The 26,829-nt window shown below is 37.5% G+C and overlaps 1 protein-coding gene across 2 annotated transcripts in view; it reads right to left on the minus strand.

Moving 5' to 3' along the window:
* Window positions 1-21,033, minus strand: part of PSMD14 (proteasome 26S subunit, non-ATPase 14) — a 48,481-nt gene extending 27,448 nt beyond the window's left edge. The window contains exons 1-3 of one of the 2 annotated variants that reach the window (XM_074873360.1): window positions 20,787-21,033; window positions 15,665-15,752; window positions 12,633-12,684 (exon numbers count right to left, since the gene is read on the minus strand). In XM_074873360.1, coding sequence (XP_074729461.1) covers window positions 12,633-12,680 — 48 coding nt within the window. In that variant the 5' untranslated portion in view covers window positions 12,681-12,684; window positions 15,665-15,752; window positions 20,787-21,033. Of the gene's footprint in view, window positions 1-12,632; window positions 12,685-15,664; window positions 15,753-20,148; window positions 20,312-20,786 lie in introns of those variants that run through there. The other variant, XM_074873361.1, reaches the window with a different exon arrangement.
* Between the last annotated feature and the right edge of the window lie 5,796 nt (window positions 21,034-26,829).

A 26,829-nucleotide genomic window follows, 5' to 3' on the forward strand; every position in this document is an offset into this window, starting at 1 on the left:
TAAAGAACAGCATAAAAAAAAAAAAATCTCCCCTGAACTGGCATAAGTAGTTCTGTGGTTTCTGGAAGGGTAATGTTGATGTTTGATTGAGACTAGCTTCTCAAAAATCAGGAGCTTGAACTGAAGTTTATTCCACAGACTACAGCTCTTGAACAGGTCCGCCTATATTGAATCTCTAATGTCTGTTAAGGTGGCAGATCACACTGACACCCTTCCTGCAGCTGAGGCATTAACCATGTCTCTGTCCCCTACGTAGACACCTGTGTTCACAACTTCTAAGAGTTTAATTACTCTACATAACTTTTCCCATTTTAAAATCTATTTTAAATCAGTCAGTAGATTCAACACTTATAGTGAGGAGACAAACATTATCACATTTTGCTTTTGTAACAAGGCAACTAAATTACCTTTAGTTTAAGCAAAGGCAGGAACTAAAGCTGGGTGCTACCCTACTGTACTCATTTCTAATCTTTCCTTCTTTTATTATTTCTATACTCCTTGGAGCTTTCAAATGCTTGTTTACCTTGGTGATGGTCCAGAAGGGAGGATATTTAATATTATACTTTATCAATTCTTTAGGCATTCTAGAAAGTAAGTTTTGAAAACAGAAATTGCTTTATATTGAAGTTCTCCTGCCAGCTGCCATCACTCACAGCCAACAATTCACTTTCAGCACAGGAAAGGTTGCTAATTCATAAAGGAATGCTTCATTGGTGTGAATCACCTTACTTAGCATCTTTTTTCTTTTTTGAAGCCATAGCATTAGCTGTGAATGATTTTGCACACTAAATGTGAGTTTAAATATATATATAAATGATTACACTAAGGAGATATTAACTGCAAACTTCACTGTTCACTTTACGCACATGCCTGAGATAGTAAAAATATTAAAGGTTAGCTTCTTCTCTAGTCATGCAGTTGAAGCAATTTATCTAACCCCTTAAAAATTAGTTAATGGTAGGATACAATGCACATATAATGTAGGTTTATTAATAGTCTTATAAAATACAGCACATACTTTTTACTTCCTTGGTCACAGACACTTCTTTTATGAAGACCTCATGATCTCCTTTTAGTCTGCTCTGTTCTCCTTATAATTACTAGCTAAATTACCAGAGAAGTGAGTAACCCATTGCACTGTACCAATTATGTGTATTAATTTTCATATTAATATTCCTTCATTTGTTAAGAATAGAGATTAGAATGAACTGCTCAAAAGAATTCTGAAATTATTCTGATGCACCAATTCAGGAATTTTGAGGAGGAAAGGATCCATAGGTCAAAACCTGTCCAGAATTCACCTTCGCAGCAGATTTAGTTTCACATTATTTTTCTACCAAAAATAAACTGGCACATAAAATACTATAAGCACACACTTGTCTTTCCACAGAATATTATAAACCCAAGGTTCATCAAAACCGTAACCTAAAACTTTTAAAGATTTAACCCATCCGAATAGATCTTGGGTCTTCCAAGTAGTATACTTGGCTTTAGATGATGCCATTTCAAAAACCAGACATTTGGTAACTAGAACCTATTTACTTGCATCTCTGACCACTTCCTTTTCCGTAAATGGCTGATAAACTAATACAGCCTTGGACTAACAGCCACAGCTTCTGCGTGCTAGTTACACAGTATGGGGGAGCTAGCTATGGGTTACATGTTTTGAGACTTCTTTGGCTGTTTCTGCTAGTCTTCCACAGAAGTTTATGCATTTCTTTCATGAAGCAAAGAGGAAGAAAGACTTTATTAGCTAATCTCTACATGGAGGCAAAGTATTTTACACTGACCCTCCACAGCATGTGCTATTATCACTGTTCATAAACTTCACTGCCTGCCAACTTTAGCAAGGGAGCACCATCCTTATGAAACAGAGTACCAAATTAAATTAACTGGTGTCAGAAATCCAAACAAGAAAGCATTTGTATCTGCAATGCAAAAGGTCTGCATTATGGTTATTTTTTGTTTCATTATGGTATTCAAAGGCCAGACAGTTCTCCCACTGCACTGAGTTTTTTAAGACTGTTCATCTCACTGCAAAACAGCAAATACTGCATTCATTCTGCCTGCCCACAGCTTTATTAGATAATTTCTTGGGGAACTGGAAAAAAACAGGATTTGGAAACTGCAAGGAATACCGAACACTCTTTCCCAATTATTCATGTATAAGCTGGATACAGTAATTATTAAAACTCAAAAACTGTTCTAAAAAAATGTTATTGTGCTACTTACTGAAAATGGATGTTTCTTCTGAATCAACTAACCATACATGCCGTCAGTCAGTGCTGCCTGATGGCCAGCCATCTCAAAATCCAACCAACTTCTGGTTTTGTTTTTATTTAGAATGGCAGAATCCCAATTTCAATAATAATTGATAAAATTAAGTTACCACAATTAAAATACATATTTTTGTTTATATTTTTCAGTACGACTTGTAATGGAGTCACGTTCAAGTTATGAACAGAAGATTACATTGTAATATTAAATTATGCATGATACTATTTTTGTTTCAAACAGTTAAAGACATGATCCAATATAAAAAGCAGCCCTTTACTTGGGCAGCCCTTGTTGACGAAGTGTTAAAGGCATTTGCCATTCTAACAGGATAAAAACTAACGCCTTGAAGTGTTATCTGCTCAGGCCTTTTAGCAAATTTGTTAACACTTTTAGGTATATTACTCCACCTTTCTCTTAGTGTGAACTGGTATCAATTATTTAGCCAATTTTATTATGTTATTAAAATACCTGCTGATTAAATGTGAACTAAAGTGTCATTTTAGAGCACTGCTCTTTATTTGTACTATTTTACATTTATTCAAATAGGTATAGAAAGTGGACTTGATTAATTACATGAGCAACTGAGAAATATTCCACAAATGGAGACACTTTCTATTGTTTAAATACATTCTCTGGTGTCACATTAATAGCACAAAAGATGATTTTGAAATACATCATAGCTGTTTCAACAATGAAACTCAGTTTTGCAGGGGCAACTGTAATAACAAAAGGCAGCGAACTAAAGTGCTGACGAGCAAACCTTAGCTTTATTGCACCAAACACCGTATTTTCTGTGTAAAATATAAGAACTGCCACAATCATTACTACTTTTATTTTTGCAGTTGGAACAATTTAAACATGAACATAGGACACAAGCAAACACTGACAGCTAGAGTGTTTATTTCTTTCCCAGTAAGGTAAGAAAGAACCTTTTAATAGTTTAATTTTGTGAGTATTAAACAACTAGTGTGAAAAACAAGCTGCATGTAAACTATTTCTACTGCCTCTGCTTCAATGACTAGCTGAGGCAACCTGTTATAGGAGGTGTTAATTGGCAATAGGAGTACAAGTCAGAAGCATGTTCCCCATCGTCCTAACCCAGCAAGGCTAGGTCATTAAAGTGGAAATGAATTCTTTCATGTCGACTTAACCCTTTCAGTACATATTTTCAGCTATTATATCTAAAGACAATTGAGAAACAATAAAAAAAGACAGAAAAAACTTGCATTACTTTCGAATTTTAAAAAAGTATTCACCCCCCCACTTATTCTTCACTTCCCTTCTCTACCTCCTCCAAAACAAGTGTTTTAGATAATCATGACATTTATTATGTAGGTAGGGGAGACAGAAGGGCAACTGGGGTATAAATGAAATTACAATAATTGTAAAATAATAATTTATCATATTAAAGGATGCATGGAAAGATCAGGCACTTAAAGTGAGCTTAAAACTACTGTTTTGTAGAGGTGAATCCAGTGGTGGGCATATAGCTTGGTATGACAGAAAAAAACATTACAGAATACTACCTGCAGAGAGGACACAAACTAGAGCAAGTGCGCAGAGGAGGAAGAGGTATTAGTGATAATAAAAAGACCTTAAAAGTTCACCAGAGTACCACTGCTCCTCTCTGCTTACCCTTTATCAGTAAGCGGTATAACCTGATGATATATTGACATAAAGAATAAAAGATTTCTTAGATGAGCATAGTGCTTTTTACACATTGTTAAACCTAAAAATCTAAACAAAATTGTGATTGTGGAGAAATTTTTCCTGTACTGAGATGATACACTTACAGAAAATACCAGCTCATATGCAATCAGTGGAAGTGGTGAAGGGAGTAAGCTGTATTCCCAGATCATAATGGTTCTAGTAACATTGTCATGACAAGCACCAGAAGCCATGTATTGCATTTTCCACCATACAGGAAGTTAACATAATCAGTCATGACAGAGAAAACGATCCAGTTCATAAAAAATTGAAAAAAAATCATAGAGTTCATACAAAGGGAAAAAATATATTACTTTACACTGTGAATCACACACTAATTAGTAGCAATTTGAAATTTTATTGCTGTTTTCAAGCTAGTACACACACAATTTTACAGTTAGTTCCACATCAACAGGATTATATTTTGAAGCTAGCATTATGTCTAAACAGTTTGTATGTTTAGACCCATTTTTATACCAATTATAATCAAGCATACATAACAGACCACAAAATACCATAAGTCTCAACAAACAGACTAGATTTCTGAAAGGATCACATTGTCTTGTTACACCATATGTCAGATGAAATAAAAATTGTAGTAATATGTTTAGTCTCATAGACTCCAAAATGGAGTAGGGATACTAGGGAAATATGGTATCAATTGCTACTTTAAATTAAAAATATCTGCAAAAAAACCTTAATGGGCTAGAGAAAAAAGTGTCTCAGTCTGTTTTATGAAATCCTGTCTTCTAAAAAAAGTTTATCCAGGTTCACATTTACAGAACTACGTAAACAGCAATATAGATGGACTTGAAATATACAATGTTTTCCATCTCCCCTCCTCTTCAAAAACCAAAATTACAGAACTTTGTATAGCTTTGTGCAGTTGGTTAAATGGGTTGGGATCACAAGTTTGCAAACAAGTCTTCAGTGCAGAGCCAAAACTTTACTACTTACCTTTTCCGTTTGTTTAGAGTTTTTGTTTCTGTGGTGTTTTATGTTTTTGTTTTGTTGGGGTTTTTTGTTTTGTTTTTGTTTTGTTTTTTTAAATTAAGCAGAACTTCAAACAAAAATAATCTCTAGTTCACTAGGACACTCCACAGAGAACCTGGCCAGAATTTTTGTTAAAGAAAGAAAAAAAGACACAAAGAAAGCCAAAGTTTAGCTTATGTTTCTATTCTATCCATCTATCAGTAATCTTTCTTGCACCACTAAAAATTTCATGAAAGAGGTACAGTAATCCACCAACATGGGCACATGCAGGATTACACTATACAGGTACATGGGAAATGTGTTTTGCTCATTTAACTGACCAAAATTGTTATAATTTTAAAAGGTCTTTTACAAAAAGCAGCACTCCTGTTTTCCAATACTACCATTGAAAATATTATCAAAGACTGAGGCTTAAAGCTTACTAAGAAAAAAAAATATTTACCAGGATTTGACATCAAATTATGCTAGATGAATTTATTTTGAGGTCAGATAAACTTAATTTTATTACAACTTTATAGAAAGTCATTCTACTTAGTATAATTTTTATTAGAAATAAATATTTATTACCAAGATTAACATGTATTAATGATACAAAGTTATTTACATATATCACCTTGATGCAATTTGCAATAGTCAGACTTCCTGCAACATTCCCAACACAACTGTTGCATGAAATGGCCGCTTAAGCGTAATCTTTCCCGGTTCTAGTGTTCCCTCTCTCTACCCCATTCAATCTACAAATTCATTGAGACACACTAAAAAGCAAGGAAAGGTATGCTGCACCACTGCAGCTAACATGCCTTATTATCAAGCATAAGGACAACTTGGACTAGATGACCTTTAAAGGTCCTTTCCAACCCAAATCATTCTATGGTTCTATGACAATGTTATGGTTAGTAAAAAGCCGTGAGATCAGGGATGCAAAACCTCAGTAATGTTGTACATGTTTTGAAAAGAACTACTATTTTTCACAACCTTAAGCTACTGGGAAAAAAGAAAATCCAGAAAATACAAAGGTCAGTTTCACTCCTGAATAAAACCAGGACTAACCTGTTATCTATTCCTATCATCATTATAGAAAGTATCGGGATTTAGAAAGGAGAGCCGCAAGGCACATAATGACTCAGCATTTGTAGATTTTGTCTGCCTCCAGAAATCTTGCTCTGACGTAGATTTTTAATTACCTTATTCTAGACACAGTTCTGCCAAGAAGGCAAGGTAGCCTTCAGCAGGTGCTGTGTGAGGTCACCCTAAAGTACGCTTTGTGCGGCAAAGCAGTTAAAAGGGATTTACTCAAAACATAAAAGAATGCATTGGGTTCTGTATGCCTACAGGGTCTCTGTTGTTAAGAGCTGGTCCTCTGGACACAAGTACATCATCTGGGAGACTCAGTGGCAACATGTAGGAAGGTTAGCTGTTTGTAGCACTTTTTTAAAAACAAAATGAACAAACAAACAAAAACCCCCACCACACCACTATTAATACAAGAAGAACACTCCAAACTTCCAGGAAAAACTGAAGAGGACCCTTCTACACCACAGACAGAAAAACCTAAGCCCTTGTTCAAAGGTGCTGCATAGTAGCATTGCAACTTAATATTCAATAGCACGGGATTTCAGAAAGAAGAAACAATTTCCAAGAGAAATAAATTAAATCGATCACTGTAAAGGGGCTGTTTCCTGCTTACAGAAAGGAATATTACAAGTGAACAGGTGTAATGCAAAAGACAAAGATGTCTGCTCTTGTTTAGTCTTTTTCCCCTGTTCTTTCTCATTATGGCTACACTCATTTCCTTGCCCAAGCTCCTTTGTCTCTTCTGAGGAAAGTCGGCTGGACTATACTGGCAATTAAATTGAGGAGAGAGAAGCTTATTGCCTAATTATTAGAAATAAGGAAGTTTAAGATCTGAGGCCAAGAGAAGGCAGCTAAAAATGGTCTCCAGAGTTTACAGGAAAATAGTAGATCAGAGGAAACTGATAATTCTCAGGCACAACCCACTAGCTTTTTTAGTTTTAGGTTGGTTTGTGATTAATCTGTAAGGTATGACTGTAGTGCAGCCTATCATACTTTAAGGCAGCTTTTATAACACAAAATACACACCGTGTTGTAAGTACAGTCATATGTCTGTTCCTAAACCAATTCTAGCATGTTTCTCTCTTCCATTAGCACTTTTGGATATAAATCAGGTTACAATCGCTCAACTGTGTTTCAAATACAGGAAAACTATACTCAGCCTTTAGCAATCCCCAACAACTTTCAAGTAAGTCTGTACTACCCATGGAGCTACCATCATCTCCAGTGTAAGCACACCCAAGCTACACCAGTACCCTAAATGTGATATGAAGCTTTTGATGAACAGCCCTGTATTAAAACACCAACCAATGCAGTAAAATAGTCATCCCAGTCAATGAAAGTAAAACAGCACAGTTTAGTATAGCTAAGGTGGTTTTTTTCCTTAAAACAAAATAATGTATTTTGGATATATAAACTGACACTGAGACTTTCTACAGGAGAGAACACAGACAATCTATTAAGTCTTTTGAACTTTTTATGGGAGTTGATGTTGGATGTTTTTAATAGATGAAAAATGTTTATCATTGAGAAAAATTTTCTATTCTTCAAATGGGTTGATAGCTTCTGGGGACAAAAGTTGAACTGGAATAACCCATTCCAGTTGTACACCATCTCATCTACTGGTAGGTATATTGTAATTCTAGAAATATTAACATTCTTAGTACTCAGGAACTTTGCTGGAAAATGTCTCAGAAGCAACGGCACAGAATGATGTACAATTTTAAGAGTTATAATTCAGATTTATTCCCCTGGCAGAGTATTCTCAAAAGGATTATCTGACACTTCAAATACGTGTGAGAAGCAGGCAGTGTGTCACCACAATTCAAACCACATAAAGCATATGCACCCAGGAGACACAGGAAGAAAAAAAGTCACACAGGTGCAACAGATACCAAGATACCAAAACACTCTACAGCTTTCCAAAGGAAAAAGCACTTCATTACATTAAATGCAACACATTTGCACCCTTCTAACTAAAGAGCAACCTGTTTCAAGAATCAGTTAACCAAGACAATTTTCAACAAGCTGTTATGGTATTGGTTGTTTTTTTTTTTCCTGGTTGGGTTTTTGGGGTTGGGGGGGGGGGGGTAGGTGGTGGTGGTGTTTGGGTTTGTTTTGGTTTTCAGGTTTTTTGTTGTTGGGGTTTTTTTTTTTCTTTTTACATAGGGAATCTTAGGATGCAGATTAGCCAGCTAGAACACATCATTTACTTCAAGAGACACATCAGCTTAATGAAGTAACTCAACAGAACTTGCATTTAATTGCTAATTGGGAATGATCTACACTGAGCCTGACCCTCCTTTGCTTGCCAGATCACAAACTCTTATTCTGAAGCCCTGAAGAATACTGAGCCAGTAGTGCTCTTTTCTAACAACCATCCTGGCTAGATCAGCAGATGAAACAGAACTTTAGATCAGTGGCAGGTCTCCCAAGTTCCCACAGTGCCATAGATTTACTAAATGGGATCAGCATGTTCTAAAAACCCATGATAATATGAGGGAAAAAGGTTCCACAGCATCAAGCAGTACAATGTTTGAAACCTCATAATCAAAGTGACAGTTTTCAAGTGCCATTTACAATGCCCTAATCTGGAAACATCCCAGCTAACCCATCTGATCAACTATTTCACAGATGGAAGCACTTGATGGCTAATTGGCAAGTCCATTATTCAAATAAAATAGCTATCTGCACTTCTATTTTCTATATTCCAAGTCAAGGTGTAAACACTCCTTATAACACACAGGTCACTTCTCTGTCTCTCCCTCCCTTCCCATTTTGATTTTTTTCCCTTCCCCTCTGCCACCAGATATGTTAATTCAGAAATACAGAATCAGTTTTATTTTCCATTTATTGCACTAGAACAGTTGTCTGCACTAACAGAGCAATGTAAATGAGCTTTTTCAAAAAATCCATCAAGTAATGAAATTATTTCAACAGCATTTTTAAAAACTGCCATTAATTATTTCACTGCTTCCTATCACATCTGGATTCAGAAAAATAGACAGGATGTGTTAGTATGGACAAGAACTTGAATAGCTTGGATTATTGTTCTGAAAGTGTTGGGGAAAGAAAACTCTGCTAAAAATGCACTTAATTTGCTCACACTCTTAAATGGTATCCAGTAGGATTGCCTAATAGAGGCATATGTGGAACTGATTTCACTAGCAAACAATAGTTCAGCATACAAAATGAAGAGGAGTGTTGCTCCAAATTCCTGCCTGCTACATAAGTAGAATGCTTGTACATACCCCACAAAGCCTGTTAATTTGTCTGCAACAAATGTACAATGCAAAGTGAAGTACTAAATCACTAGTGAAATTCTGCAGCAGGCAGTATTCCAGGGGGGATGAACAGGGAGAATGAAAAGAATGAACCAGGAAAGGGATGATAATAACGAAAAAAAACCCAACATGACAAGGGGCGGGAGGAGGAAGAGAGGAGACGGTACAAGAAAAGGAAAACAAGGGCATTGCCAAAATCAGAACTCCCATAAACTACAGAAGGGAAATTAAAGTAATTTTGTTTGGGACATCACAACACTTTCAAACTTTAACTGTTCTGCCACATCTTTTTTGAAAAGCTTCAATCTCTCATACTTCTTATGTGTACATCATGAGAGCAGAAATTCAAATGCTTACAATACCAGGAATGTAAGGCACAAATGATTTCCGCATGAAACAGTGTTGCAAAGGTCATCTTTATGTTATCAAGTACAAATCTAAACACAGGTACCTTCCCATACAAAGAACACAAAGTTAGCGACCAAGTTCACTGCCAGAAAATACCGTGGATGGCTTATGTGATGCCAAAAGCTATCAGATTCTCTTTTCTCCTGTCTTGTCCACCTGTTGCCCCATGAAGACAGTCCTTTGTCCATTAAAGATTAAGAGATGGCTCAAAACTTCTAAGCTGCAAGTCACTGGAGGGAAAATTTATTGTTGAAGTATCACGTTAAGATCACTTCCTTAAAGATTTATTAGCCATACCAAGACAGGCTTAAGGTCAATGGAATTTAGGGTCACACCTACCACCTCTGGACAATTCAACATTGAAGGCCAACCAGCCACTCAACAGCACGCTGACGAAGCAAACAGTAATAAAAAAACCACAATGAATTCACTGACAGCAGTTTTCAAGTAGAACACGAGACACAAAAGACTTGAAAAGAAATTACAAAAACATGAATCCAAAGAGCACTTGGGACAACATATTTGAGTTTGGAAATGAAGAAAAAACAAACAAAAAACCCCAACAAGATAATAATCAGAAGAGGTGGTTTTACCAAGGGAAAAGAGCTGAGTAACTGCTGTTGAAGAAACTAAGGCAAGTCAATGACAAAGAATTCCTTGGCAGAATTCAAATATGAACTGTGCTGACCAGGCAGTTGCTGTTACTTGAACATTCGTTACAAATGAAATCAGACTGTTAGCAGACCTTATGTGATGCAGTCCTCTTGCTAAGCAAACCCCTAGCTACAAGAAAAAAAGATATCCCAAAATTGTTATAAAGTTACTTTGAAAATGCTTCTTTTATGAGACTATACACACAGATGATTTTTACGTTAACAAGCATGACTCCCTCAACAGATGTTTTTACTATGTTCAACCTTAAAAGCAAAACCTCCAAAGACAGAACAACTATGACACAGCAATAAGAAAAACAAAAAGCTTTGTACAGTTGTCTAAAACACTCTAGTGCAAACAAATAGTAATATCTTTGTTTACTTTCTAGTAGGATGAAGTATGTCCAAGAAATACCTGACCTCTCTCTTCCACCTCAAATCCATCTGATTCACTCTTGATTATCTCTCAATTATCAATCAATATTCAGAACAAAAGTGATCCTTGAAGGTCCACTGAAACACCGTATTTTAAGGACATACAATTATTCTTTTTAAAAAGCCTTCCTGCTGATTCCATAAACCAAAAAACTACAGAAGTAGTCAAGACATCCAGTGCAAGCAGCAACTTGCATAAAGAGCAATTCAGTTTTTCACTTTTTTTTTTTAATCCAACACATACTCATCAATTCACTTAAGAGACAATTCCATATTTAAACAAACAGACAGCAGCTTTGCAGGCCAAAGCTGCCAGAGGAGTTCAGGGAGCTGCTTCTGAATGTTATGTTCTATTGTCTGCCACAATTTTCTAGCAAGCTTTAAGTTAAAGCTGAGAAATTCAGAAAGCAGCAGAGAGAGTTAACTGTAAATCTGAAAAACAGCTTTGATATGCGTCAAGTTCAGAGAGGACTAAGAAGTGAAAGCTTGAGTGATTAGACTGCGCAGATGTTAAAAAAATGAAGAGTCATGAAGCAGGCTGGCAGCTCAGAGGAACAAGAGAAATAACTGTTTAAGAAAGTGAAACTAAAAATAACTAAGGGCTGCTTGAAGATTCACTAAGAGAGCGTGAATAGAATTTTAGCTATAAAAAGGAAAAAATTATGCACCAAAAGTTACAGCTTATTTGGCAAAACACCTAGAGGCTGTAAATCAATTTCAAATATTTCACCAAATGCTTTGGTATTAAACCACTCCTTTCCTAGCTACACTGGACACAAACACACTACACACAACCAAAAGAAGCTGTGGGTTTAGCAATTTCAATCATCTCAGAAACAAACAGACGCATCATGAAGCCCAAGACAAACAGAACTGATTCCTCCAGAAGAACAAGAGTCTGGATTCTCAATTCAGAACAGAGCCCAGAGGCAGATGAAGAAAGCAGAGAAAGGCCAGCTACTGCAGCCAGCCAAGACTACAAAGGAAATAACATTGGAGACCTTTCCTTAAGGAAATAATTCTTCCTACAAGCCTCAGACAAAGAAGTTCCTATTTATTTTTTTTTCCTGTATCCACAAGTAGCCAGCACAATGTAATAAGATCAATGTGGTTTTATTTTTGAAAACTGCTGGCCACACCAGTTGGCCAAGGAAAAAAAGCACTAGGACTTGCTCTAAGTGGTAGCAGAAGCCATGCAATGTGTGTAGGTCTCCCACTGGAACAGGACAGCTGCCAGGAAGGCTTTTTTTCCTGCGAGTAGAATTACAGAAGCAAGGACAACAGTGAACAAAAGACACAATAAAACACACATAGGTGGCTACAACTACCTGCAAGTGATGAATTCAACTCAAATTACCTCCTGAAATTTACATGTACTTCAGTATCTTATAACGCCCACCATAATGTGATCCAAGGACTGAAAGATATCATTTATGCAGGAGTAAGTGGGTAGGCTCAGCCATTTAGAAAAATCTTCATCTTCTGAAAATCTGTATTATTGGAAATCGATGTTTACATTTTCTTTTGTGTTTCCAATGCTTTTCAATCCAAACTTTCAAATGTTCAGGCACCAAATGAAAGGTTTATAAACATTTTGTAAACTCAGTGCCAACACAAGAGTTCATACCGACAAAAAAACCCCAATCAGGCTGTAACAATGATTTGCATACACTTATATAGCATCTCTAGAGTCAGAGATTATTACCATGAACTCTGTTTTTTGATGCTGTTTTTAAATATAATAAAAGGAATATTACAGAATTGATTCATATTAAAGAGAACATATGACAACCTATATACTAACCTGTCCCAGTCCAGGCATACCTCCTCCAAGTCGCAGAAGTCTATCCATATTTCTAGAAAAACAGAAACAAAGGAAAAATGTTCCCAAGCTCTGAAGTGTTTACTAAATTGCTATCTATACAATTCACCTTCAGTCACTCAGTATGTCAAAAATATTGGTGGTAATTACAACACAACATCAGACTTCCTGTTAATTAACACCACATATTAATTCACGAAGCTGTCTTCCATGCTAATTAACAGACCTTGTTTTATTGCTTTGGTTTTGGGTTATCCCCATTTCTGAAGATGAGCACTCTTGTCAAACTTTTCAAAACTTTCCTATCATTCAATCAACTGAGGGATTTTTGTTGCTTAAGAACAACACCTAAATCCAGGAAGTGCCTATAACTTATTAGATATACAATCAAGTTTACGCCAATTTGTTCAGAAAGCATCAATAAAAATGTGAAAGTAAGGATTTTAGCATCCTCATTAGTAAGTTCTGCGCTAATTAACTTACAGCTTGTCAGTTATCATCAAAACTACATGTGAAAGACACCAAGCAGATTATGGATCTCTGAATTAGCATCAAAAGCTTTTTTTTTTAATGAACTCATTATACTAAAAGAAATACTGTAAAGTAAACATTTAATGTGTATGTAGTTAGAACGCTAGTGACAGTACAGTCATTTAATACATTTCCAGCATTGCATGTGCCATTGCTTTAGTGCAAGATTATTCCAATCCAAACTCATTACTTCAAAAAAACCCCAAAGCTTTTCTATCTTGCAACTTTCAACAGAGTGATCTTCAGGAATAAGAACTGTTAAGGTGCCCAGTTAAAAAAAAATTACACTGATGGTTTTTCTCTGCAGTTTTTTCACCTTCTATTGTTGAAAAGCAATCTACTATTTAATTGAGGGTATCTAAGTAAAGGTTCTGTCCCAGCTGTAACCTTTATCTTGATTACTTGGCCTTTTCAACTTCTTAGCTTTATACAACAAAACTCAGTGATAAAATAAACAAAAATTACTGAATATTACTTTTTAAACAGCTGATTTCAGCAAATCAAGCCATTTCCAAGGCTTACAGAAATTAATAAATTTTACTGGTTTATTTTATTTATGAAATAGAAAATACAAAGTAAAGCATCAGAAGATGACCTTAACTGAACAAGTTTTAATGCAACACAACAAAGCCTCTTCAGGGGATGTAAGAGCAATTAGGAACAGCAAGTAATGGTATTTCCAAAATACATTCATCCTCCAAATGGATGTTACATTACACATAAGAAAATTATATAATAATTTAACAGACTGCATTAACACTACTAATTCACGAACCTTCTTTTAAAATTAGTTATGCAGAAGAACTTTGAACTTATGAAAAATAAATTTGCTTTGTATATTAAAAATAAAAAAAGTCTTTATGTTGAAGGTGAATGTCATCTCATCTTCTGAAGTTTGCTAATATTTTTACTGGCCAGATATTAACATGCTTTATTTCAGTTTAAGTTAAAAACAAATATTTTAAGCCTCTTGTTAACACAAAGAGGCAGCATTTGAACCTACCACTAGACAAAGATTATCTAACTCCTACTTTAATCATGTATGGAATTTCATCCATTTCAAACAGCAAGATCTAAGACACATGGATCAATAACACTTGCTCTGTTTGCTGATTTCACTTTCCTAGTTTAATGCTCTAGCAAGCTATTAGCTTCATTTGATTCACTCCCTTGATTCTGCAGAACATGCAAACCCAACAACTGCAGCCTCAACTAACAATAAGTACTTTCTTAAAGCTACCTTGCCACTATATGAATTTAAAAGGAGTTTATTAAAGGGTCAATGGTTATGCTTTTCCTTTCAGACAGTCATTGAAACCAAGCTTCTTTATTACAGGCAAAAGCTGCACACAAAGTGTATATACTTTTCTATCCTGAACTACAATAAATTCCAAATCAAGTTGTGGGATTTCCATGGAAAGGTTAAGTTGCTGTTTAAAGCTATTATGTAAGCACATGGTAAATGCCTTCAATAAAACAGTCACGAGTACAAATTAACACCAACTACATTTCATTTTACCCCTCTGTGGTAGATACTCCTCCATTGAAATCCACAATGATTCATCGACACTATCGAGGACTGAGGAATAGCTGAGAAGCAGATTTAAACTACTAAAATTATTATTTTAAATCAGTCATGGTTGTATGTTTATTTTAAGAAACTCTTAGTCTCTACAACTGGTAACTATTAAACTGGTCTTTCCTACAACTACAGCAACTTCCATAAGCTGATGAGGTGTATTGTATTACCTATGTACATTTAAGAAATAATATTGAATAATAAATCTTATACCTATTTACATTTCACTTTACCAAGTGAAAAGCACTAGTTATTTCCAGTTCATGAATATTTACATAATTTATTTCAGTTTCTAACTCAACACAATAGTACATCACTTATAGAAGCATATTTTGCTGTATCAAAGTTGGATTAGGCTAATTAGTTACACAAACTGATTAATCAGCGTAACTTTCCAGGTTTTGAAACAACAAAATTTCATTGTCTTGCAGAACTAGAGGGATGTAACATTTCCCACCTAACTATCACAGACTAGCCACTGAACTGAAGATGTTCAGATTCTCAATACAGTAGCATGGAGAGAAAATCTCCGCAAACCAGTTCTAGATGCACTGCAAATTATTTCACTACCTCTGTGGCTTGACTCTGGTTAGAGTTTTGGCAACTAATACTTTACTTTCTTATTTATAACTGAAGGTGTTTTAGTAGGTTATAGCATATTTATATATAGCATATAAACATATTTGTTTACTCTGTCATAAACATCTGAAGAATTTAGGTTAGTGATGCAAATTAAAATCAATTTTAATTTTTGTTAATCCACTGTGCCCAAATATTATTTCAGCCATAAATTCTGTTTATGAAATAATGCTTTTGTAAACCTCAAAACAGCTTCAGCAAAATTTTTAGACCTTAATTAAGATTACTTTAGCATTTACAAATAAAGCAAATATTATTTTCTTACCTGGTGCTCAGCAAGAGGTATTCGCAAAACAAACTCAGCAGCAGCTCTCACTTTTTGACTATAAAGATGATGCCAGTAGGTCTCTTTCCTATAGAAAGAAATAGAAAGGAGGGGAAGGGCAGAAAACCAGTAAAATTTAGAAACAGTAGCACATGTAAAAAGAAATGCTGCATTGATGACCTATGAAAGGACAGAGCACCATTGAAGAATAACCCAAAGAGTGCTTTTTTGTTTTTGCTTGTACCATATAATCCCTGTAAGATGTATGTGCCATGTCTTGCCCAAGTATCAGTAACACTGAAAGAAGTTTACAAGTTTCTCAAAATTACATGGAAGAGTAAAGTATTTTAATAACCTGTTTAAGCCATTTAAAGCTAATAAAGAACTTAAAATGCTGTTAGAAACTGAAACTATGGTCCTTTATCACTATTTCAGAAGATTTTGCCATAGCTAAGATGACCTAAGCACAAAGGTAAAGAGCAGTCTGCAGGTATGGACAGTTTTCTTGTTTATTTCTGCAAGAGCAGTTGGCGTGACTGAAAAAGTCACAGAGGCTTTTAGGTTTGCCTGAATTCAGGTTGAGAAAGGCTGCTGCACATTCAGTTTGTTAAGTCATGTTATCCTCCTCCCAGAGAACACTGCCCACTAATTGCATCCACTCAATCATTTGTAGTGCAGTGTTTTAAAACAGATCTGTGAAATGATCTGTGGCCATGATTTGATAGACATTTTTTTCAATGTCAATGTTAACATAAGGAGCAGTGGGGAAGCTGCTGCTGCTGCTTACCAACTTGATGCTGCTTTCTCGGTACTGCCAGGACAGCCATTTGTGCAGCCTTGCAGTAAACTGATAGGCTAGCAAAAATGTTGCTTTTAACCCTGTTCACTTCTCCGAAAGGATTCACACTGCATCCCAGAAACAGTTGTCTTGGCATAACAGAAAAAGAGGTCTTGGAAGAGCTGATTGCTTCTAACACTAATCCAGACTCCAGAAGACATTTATGTCAAATCACTCTTTAAGCTAAAGCTGCCCAAAGAATGTCTTTGGGTTTTGGGGTTGGGGTTTTTTTTAGTAACTGAGGTAATTTAACAGAGACCGTTCTGAACCTTATCTCAAAGAAGTACAAGAGCAAAGGAAGATGTGTTAATCTTCCTGGAAAGTTAGAGGAGAAAGAACAAGTCAGAGTTTCTCAGTGCTGACAGGCTGGGGTGGAATTCCACTAACAAGTCAAAAGAAAAGTTGCTACATTTCTGCCAGCTTTGCACAAGGAAATGATCCAGGAGAGATCAGATGAGACAGGACCACAACAGCCAGCAGTTATACTAGCACAGGCTGCAACAGAACTGCAACCAGTTCACAAGCAGGCTTCAGAGTTACAGCCCAATTCACTTTTGGCCAGCTGGCCACCCAGGAGTCTTGCATTCCCTTCTCCACTTCCTACAAGGATATTAAAGAAACAGATCTCTGTGAGCTTGGTCAGTTCCCCGGGGGAGACACACAGCATGGTAACCTATAGTTGAGAATTTTTCCCCCCTCAGCTGCAAAGTGCAAAAGGCTAGTTTTGATTACACACTTGCTGTTTTTTCCCTATATATATATATACACACACACTTACAAATATATAGATAAAAACCACAGAAAAGTAAACAAACAGTTCACAGTAAATCTTGCCTCCTTTCCTTCCGAAGTCAGCAAAAGGTATTTTGATAATATTTCCTTCTGTCTGCAAGGAAGAGTTAAAAGTCTCTGTTTAAAGTGAAGCTTTAATGAAGTGAGTACACTTGTCAAACAGTTCCATATCAGAAAATTGCAGAAGGCCAGTTATAATCATAGTAAATTTGCCTTTTTGTGTACTGCAGGATTTGGATGACATGCACTCATCACTGATGGTTTAAAAAAAAAGAAAAAAGTTAAATTGCTTCTCTGCTTTTGTATGATTGAAATACCTCAGCTAAAAAACCTTGGTCATAGGATGGTATTTAAAAAACCCAAATCTCCATTATTGCAATTTTATTTTAACTGTCCTGGTCTCAAAAGGGAAGTCTGTGGTTATTAATAATGCAGTGGAAGTATACACAGAGCATCTCAAAACTGATCTGAAAATAGAACTTTTTAAAAAAATCCATGTCTAATACTTGTTCATAATACTATTGTTAGGTAACTAATAATTGGCAAGAGTTGTCCATTTGGAGAGCTCTGGTTCACCATTCAGTTGACAGTTACTACTTTCAAGTTACCTAAACATTGACTTAAACACTAACTTTTAACAATAAAAATGTTTTTCCTTAGGTAACATAAGGCTGAAATTATATAAACACATTATGCGCAAATGTATATATACATACAGGTAGAAACCAATAGTTACTGTGCTTATACTTGGCATGTTTCAGCACGTATTTTGAAATCAACAGTCTTAAATTACTGTATCTCTTTGCATGAGACATGAGTTTCACACTACAGTGCACTATTTTTATCTAGCATTAACACTCCATGATGCGATCCCTCAACGAAAGAGGGTTCTCCTGGGTTGACAACTTTTGAGTTAGTCAAAAAACACCCAAAATTAGTTTCAACATACACGGAACAGAAAACACTGGCTACTAAACTGCCCTATTAGGGGAGAGAGTATCAGGCTAGACTGAGGTGACAGCAATTTACTCCACACTTTCCAATTTGTACATTGAGTGACTTCATGCAAATAATTTCATCTTTGGTAACTCAGTTTCTCCACCTGAGACTACATACTAAGCTTTGTATAAGCACTTCCAGATCTCCTGTTGAGAAGTTCCACATAGCAGATGGATTAACAATTTTATGAACAGCAACTAAAGAGTGGTTTAAGGTTTCTGCTGCAACTATAACAATTTCAGCTTCACTAGGAGTGATAAATGGCCACAAAGGTAAATTAATTGAGGGATTGCGTCTTTCAGGGAAACATCATTTCACCGAGAAAAGAACAAAAACTGACTGTAGGTGAAGTCACCAAACACTGACTGAAAGAAATTTGAACCTGAACAGAGACTTCACATGTGACAAGGGGGTGGGTGAAGTCTATCTTCCTAAACATTTTGTAGGAAAAGAGAAAAAATAATTACCATCAATACTCAGTAATCTGTTCTTTAAAGCTAAACCATGCCATGAATTAATGCAGTCTCAGTAGTGCAAGTCCAAAGCCACATGACTATTTTGCTTCCACAATGTGCTCAGCTCTGTAAACCTGATATTTTTGGACTGTATAGACCTGAATCCCAAGAGACCTGAGCTGGACTAGAAGGTGTGCAGGTTAGCTTCTCAGATTCTGCTTTCTGATTTTTAGAAGCACAGCAAACCTAATTCTACTACATTCATTGCCAAGCTGGAGTTACTGAAGTAACTCAGACCCAAGCATACTACTCTAAAACTACTTAAGTACATCCACACCAAACTTACAGGTAAGGGAAGATTCATTAACCACCACAGAAACCCACAAAATTAGTTTAAATTCTATACTATATAAAGAGCTTCTCCAAAATCTACAGCAGGGGGGTAGACACACAACTGTTGTGGAACCATCCTCTATCACCAACTCCAACAAGTACTCATCACACCGGTTTTCTTTTACTCAAGGTATCCTACCTACTTGTCCCATCATCCTAGATGTTTGGAAATAATTGTAGCTACTATTACTATACACTCCATAATGCCCGTCAAGATTGTAAACTTTCTTGGAAGTGATTCAAACTAATTTATATTTTGGTATTATTTCATGTTAATTTTGAAACTTCTAATTTTCTTAACCACAGATATCAAATTAATATTCCTGATGAGGCGTGTTATAACAGCTGATGGAATGCAAATTTCCCATTGAGCTATGGGAAAAATCTAGTTGCTCAAAGTTACGCTAAGTGATTCAGAAGCACTGAATCTGCTTGCAAGTCAATTTCTGGATTTCCTCACAAACACAGATCTTTTCCTTGTTTCCATAACACAAGCTCACAAACAGTGCTCTTCTCATCAGAACCTTCTTCTAAGTGTAACCCCTATATCCAAGGCATACTGTACACCTTGGACTCACAGGGGGTGAAAGCTTTAAGATTAATACAAACCTGTCAGACTTATCAGCTTGCCTAGCACCTTTCCAGCTACATACAGTTTTTAAACACATTTGCATAAGACTTTTTTTAAAAAGTCAGTCTCAATACTTGTTGTCTTTCTGGTCTTCTACAGTGTACCGGAAACAAGTACAACTTTAAGAGATGACATCAACACACATGCAGATTTGTCAACTGTTTACAAGTATCCAATTATGTCACATAAATTTGTTTTGAAAACGATACTTAGGTCTGCTGCATACTAGAAACAGCAGTGTTAATTTTGATTATCGCTCCTCTTCTACTTAATTCTACTTCACCTTTCCTGAAACAGAAATATGTCTTATCCTTCACGTATCCCAGCCAGTGCTTTGCCCTCGCTTCCCCCTCCCGCTCTAACTCGAGCTGTACACCTCTAGGGACCGTCGGAAGGCTTCACTCCAGAAGCAGCCGCGTTCCACTCCGTGAAGTCCCTCTGATGGGAAATACACTGCTGCTGCCGCCCGCACAACAAAGTCGCGCTCGGAGCCACCGCCTGCGGCACTTGGCGCCCCGAGACACCGGCCAGCGCCCGCAGCCCAGGCGCTACGGAAGCAAAACGCGACGGCTGCTCTCGGCCGGGAGGGAGGCAGCACCGCCCCGGGCCCGTGAGGCGCCGGGGCCCAGGCGGCCCGCTCCGCTCCCCAGGGCCCGGCCGCCGCCTGCCGCCTCGCTCCGCCTGTTCACAGCCACGCCGCCCCGGCACCGCCGCTGCCCGAAAGGGCCCAAACTTTTCTCGGCCGCAACCAGCACGAACGCGGGCTGCCACCGCCGACCCCGCAGGGCCCAGCGTGCTCCCCGCCCGGGCCGGCGCCCCATGCGGAGAAAACCGCCCCCCGGGTCTACCAGACCTGCCCCGACCCCACCACCCGCCTCCCTGCCCGGCGCCTGGGCCCACTTCCCGCGGGCCCCATTCTCACTCCCACCACCACTACGCAGAGGCCGTCCCACGCCGCAGCGGGGGCCCTCACGGATCCCTGTGACGAGGGTTCCCGCCCCGCCGGACCCTCACCTCCGCGCGGACTCCTCCCCGGCCGTGCCGCCTCGGCCCGGGCCGCCGTGAATCAGCCGGATTTCATTCAAACCGAGTCCGCCCAGGCCCCCGCAAGGACTTCCCGGTTCAAAGGGCACGCGGCGGGGGCTTCCGGTCCCGCAGCCCAGGGAGGGGTGCTGGGAGCCATGGCAACGCGGCCCGCCTGGCGACGGCGCGTGCTGCCGGTGGGCCCGCGCCTGCGGCTCGCGCTCGGGAGCAGCTGTAACCGTTCGGCTGTCCTGTGCCCCGGCTGCAGGCGGCCGCTACAGCTGCCGGCCTTTGGGAGGCGGAGCAAGAAAGGAGGCCTCTCCCGGGCGTCATGGGGCGCGTAGGCCGCGGCACTCCCGTGCACGGCAGCCCCAGGGGCGGCGAGACGGCGAGTTGTGGCCGACCTGGGGCTGAGACCACTGAGAGCCTGGCGGCGGTAGTGGGAAGGGCCTGAGAAGCCCCTGTGGCAGCGGAATGCTGCGGTCGCACCCTCGTGTCCATTGCGCCTGCTGGATTGTACACCAACAAATCCATAGCTGTCCCAGTTGGAGCTTTTGGGAGCAGAGACATTCAGAGGGATGCGGTCTCTAAGTGACGTGGAGTGGAAAGTGGCACAGGCTGAACTGAAGCGCTTAAACTGCTTTGCTGTAAAATGCTGTGGGTTAACTTTGTCCTTAGCTCAGAGTCGAATTGCAGCTGAATGGCACCTGTGCTCAAATAACTTAGGACCGTGGGAGCAGAAGAAGCAACAAATGTGTCATCAAATCAATAAATGATTACAGTGATAGGAACAGTACCACATGTGCTCCTCTCAAAACAGTATTGCAGAAAAGAGGATTTAGAGAAAAGTAGTAAGAATGGTCATATGTATTAAAATGGTATGAGCAGAAAGGGGAAGGAGTGAGAATTTTTGCCATATAAAGAAACAAATTGGAGGTAATCAGATAGAAGCATGCATACTGATGAATGATCCAGAGAAGCAAACTGGAATTTCTGTTATCCTTATGTTAACATAGGAGCACAAACTCTGTTGTTTGTGTAAGAAAATACAAGGCCAAGGAAACACTTTTTCAGACAGTATGTGAACATGTGGAACTCAGTGCCTCAGGAACTTATTATGGCTAAAACAATACCATTTAAAAAAAGTTCATTTATATCTACTTACTGAAATATTACAAATATTTTAGAAAGTAATGGACAACTTAAGAACCTACAAAAGGAATTTATTAGGACTGTGTATAAAGAGCATTATGGCTTCTATTGGAAAGCTCCTTTAAGGATTGAGAATGTAATATTAGAAGATGGTCAGCAATTTCTGCTCACAGACAACTACATGGAAGCCAGTGAAAAGGTACTGTGTTGTAAATTACTCTGAAATAACCTGAGACATAGCCACACTTTCCATGACACTTTAGCAGACTCGAAAGTCTTAGAATTTTATACCATGATGTGTAAAATGAATCAAAAGAAAGTGAATTACCATGATACCTGCTATTCTGCTTTCTAAGAGGGGCAATCTATTTGAAAAACAATACTCTTGTAATTGTCTCTTCCATCCTTTTTCAGATCTTTACTAGGCTGAGGAATCAAACGAGTTAAAATTTCCAAAAGATTCTTTAAAAACCTTAAAATGTAGTTTATATTGTAGGTCAGTCATTTCTTTTTCATGTTATTAATGCAAAACCTATTAGTGCAGTTTATTGCTGTACCCACAGCCAAATTATTCAGAAAAAAGAGTAAACATGTATGTGTGTCTGTGTATGTTTATCTCATACAAAAGAAAACTTGCACCCTGCTTTAAGCAGGCTGTTACATTCTTTCCTGTTTTAACCTGGCAAAACTTAGCTCCTACAGTCTTGAGACTGTATTTTGAGACTTTTGCATATTTTAATGCTCTCAAAAATAATTTAAATAATTATGTGGTCAAAGGTTCTTTCTTCTTTTTTGAGATTACATTAATGAGGTAAAGTATTAATTCAGTGAACTGAAATGCATTATTTATTTTGCAGATTTGTAGCATGTTTTTGAGAGCAATCCTTTTATTCCTCCATGTTCACTGGAATTCTGACACCTTAATGAGAAATACTCATTACATTTCGATTCTCAGTCTGCAATCGTTTGTCTTTAAGGAACTCTGCACTTCTGAAAAAAGAAAGAAACAAAAATATTTATGAAAACTGAGCATTCCTCTTGGTTAATGTGTGTAATAAGGAAAAGCAACACAGTTAGATCTTTGTAATTTACCTGAACCCACTGACTTAAATGAGCTATGTCATTTCAAACCATGTGAAGATTTGGCCCTTCTGCTTTGAAATACAAAGTGAAACAGACTTTCATTGTTATTCTTAATTACATTTCAAGTCATAGTATTGACTTTTTAAATATATACATTTATTGAAATTTTATAAATAAATACAGTTACAGAAGAAAAAAGGAGAAAATAGGAGAAATATTTACATTAGAAAGTATAGTGAATTAATTGGATATATAGAGGCAGTATCATAGTTGGTACTTATGACAGATGGTATTTTATATTTTGATATAAAAAAGATATATTCTTAATCGTATATGTCAAAGAAAAGAGACCATATGTTGTTAAACACTTCCAAATTGTCATTTAATCTGAAGGGCACTCTCTTGCATGCTACTGAATCCCTCATTTTTTTTGGTCTAACCAGTGCTAATTCATAGAAGATTTTTATTTATTGTTTTGCTGTAATGCAGTGGTGAATGAAAATGTTCAAAATTTATTCCCTTTTTTATTACTTGGATGGCTGTCATAAGTGATAAAATTTTCTTCTGATTGGACCCTTACATTCTCCAGTTTTCCCCATACTAACCTATCCTTGCTTGTAGTAAAGCGATCAAGAGGGATCAGACTTGCTAAGATATCACACCCTTTTTTCCTAACTCCTGCCTTATCTGGTATATGATTTTCCCCCAAGTCTGTCTGTGATTGGGTTAAAGCAGCAATATTCTTGCAGCTCTGTAATTAATGAGTTTAATTTTACACAGTTAAGCAACATAATTGAAGAGTTGTATGTAGAACACGAGCAATACACTGAGAGATTGGCCACAATTTTCTTGCAAATCATATATATAGACAAACAGAATGTTGTTTGTGCTAGGACAGGAGGAAGTCTCCAAGACTTTGTTATAATATTAAAAAAAAACCCAACAAAACCAACAGAAAATACAATTTTAGAAAGCCTGGGATTAGAACATATGATGCACTGTGGATTGGACAAAACATTAGAGTCATGGACAGTTAGATTTTCTATGTTTAAGCGTGTAGAACAGAGCATAGGGAATGAATATACATTGGAGAGTACAAGAGCTGACATCATCCTTGTGAGAGGGATAATAGTCAGAAGCAGCACACTACTGATATTTTTTTTTTTTTTTGCTTAGAACTATATTTGGTAGTCAAACACTGGAAAAGCAATAGAGGAATAGTAGTTTCTTAAACTGCAGCCTTTACCCTGGGAATGGACTGGAGCTCTGCCTTGGCAAACCTGTACATGGGAAAATGGTTTCTTCTGTCATGCTTGGCAAGCACTCAAAACAGTTAGAAGTGCTTACAATGACCTCTGTGACATCCCCAACAGCTTGTAAAATGCCTGATCAACTCTTTGCAGCATAGAGACTAATAACAGGTCTTGTCGCAGACAATGAATAAAATTTTACAAGATTAGTTAAAGATAGTATATAAGAGTGAGATTACTTTTTTTAGTCTTCTCAACAATTCCAAAATCAGCTGCAGAAGGCTGTTAGAGGCTTCATTAATCATGAAGCATATGATTATTGAAAACCTGCAAACAAAACTATTTTCATCTCTTCCAGAACATAGACCTGCCCATTAAAGTATGGCAAACATAAACCCAGATTAATTTGTGTGAGAAGAATGGTAAGAATGTATTTGGATATAATCCATTCCAGTTTAGAAGGGAGAGAATATTAAGAAGGCAAACATTCCCTACAGTAAGCCATAATAACTCCCCACCCCAGCTGGAGCCAAAAGATCTTGTTTATATTGAGTTTCAGTATTTGCCAGCCAATACAAGTTTCATATACAGTCCTAAAGGAAACTGGACTTTTGTCTTTTTATGCCTATTTAAAGTGATGGCTGAGTTGTGAGAACTATCTACAAACCATCTGGAGAAGATAAGGCCAAGAAAAAATCAGTCTTGCTTGTGTTGGGGGTGTCTATGGAAAATTTTTATGAGGAAACAGAGAAGTGGGTTTGTGTCCCTGGCAATTGCAAAGGTGCTACTCCGTGAGAGACAGATTATTTAAATAACTGTGTAGAAGACTGTAAATTGAAGACTGTAAATTAAGAGAAAGGTGGTATGTAAAGTGGACATACTGTGGTTTTTTTCTGGATTACTGTGGGATGGAACGATGTTCCACCTAATTCTTATTTTTTTCTTTATTCAGTGGGAGTTTTTCCCCTTATTTGTGACACAATAAAAATAAATTTTACACTTCCTTTAGTACTTAAGATATTTCTGTTGTTGGACAGAAACATTCCTTTACAAAAGTGCTGTGTAACTGGTATAATGCTTTTCACCAATGTCAGGTAGTGAGAGACCAGAAATAAAGACAGTTTCAATCATTTCTATGGCTGTGTCTGTGTTAGGAAGTAGTACAGACTAGTGGGAACAAATCTGTAGGGCTAAACAGGCAAACACACTATTTTTTTCAGCAATGTTTACTTTGGATAGCTCTAATTGAGTCCCGTAGAGTGAATGCCGATTTGCAACCAAAGTGTATTAAGCATGTTCCTGGCCTGCAATTTTTCATATGTGCTCTCAGGCAGCTTCATGGGGCAAACCAAAGCACCAAAGTGCATCAGAACATGTTTTGCTTTAAAGGCATGCTCTGGATCCAAACGTAAACATTCATGTAGATGCATGATACATGTCATCATTTTTTTTGTCACAAGAATTAACCCAGAGTATGGAAAGAAAACATGGCAGAAAGCTGGAGAAGAGTGAAATAAAACTGAAGAAGGTGAAGTCCTCCACATTGCTACACATGGCATGCCCAAAGCACTGGGTATGTACAATATGTTCTATGGAGAGCCTGAGGGACCTGTAAACTGCTAGATAAAACCCATTCAGTGAATATTTTGATCCTCACAAGAATGTCACTTGGGAAAGGCACATTTTTTACAAGAAACCAGCTGCCAGATGAGACCATTGACCATTGTTAAGATCTTTAAAATAAAGCCAAGTAATGTGAATTGGAGCAGTTAACAGATGGATGAATTACTTGTGATATAAGTGATAACCAAGTCAAAGCAAGGTGAGAAAAGGACTTGACATTGCAAAGAACAGTGGATATTTGCAGGGCTAGTAAAGACTGCTTCCCAAATAAAAGTGTTAGCTAGTGGTGAAAGAACTGGAGTGTATCTAATTAAAAATGCATACCAAAGCATAAAGAGAGAATACAAGGGTAAACAAATGGCAGAGACCAGACTTGTTTTCAATAGATGTAAAATCAATCACAACATGGTGAAAAGGTCCCGCACAAGAGGTTCAGTGTCCTGTATACAATGAAAGCAGCCATTTTGCAGAAAATAGATTGCTTTCAACTCAACTTGTAAAGATATGCTAAAGAAAAGCTATCCACGACTATACTGCTGAAGGACATAATGATGGTGACAACAGTGAAAGTAATTATAATGGCTTATTAAAGGGATGGTAGCGATGATGCTATTCTATAAAAACAGATTTTCTGCTCAGCCAGAAATTTTTCCTTTGAAATTGCCTCACAAACAGAGATGCAGTTTGTAGATTTTGGAAATTCTCTGATGACACAAAAGTATTGAAGGATTGCTACGTAGCTTCATTCCACAGTGCTCTCCATAAATGTATTAAATCTGTAGAGATTATATTACTCTAATAATCACAGTGAGGTAGCAGAGAATAAAGTATTTGCAGTCTTGGTGCCTTTACAGAGCAAGGTTCTGTTCATCATTTGTGATTTACGCTGTTACTTAGGTACTGACAAAACATGTACTTTCTATTTA

This window comes from Strix uralensis, chromosome 6 (genome assembly GCF_047716275.1).
Source record: "Strix uralensis isolate ZFMK-TIS-50842 chromosome 6, bStrUra1, whole genome shotgun sequence".
Taxonomy (NCBI): Eukaryota; Metazoa; Chordata; class Aves; order Strigiformes; family Strigidae; genus Strix; species Strix uralensis.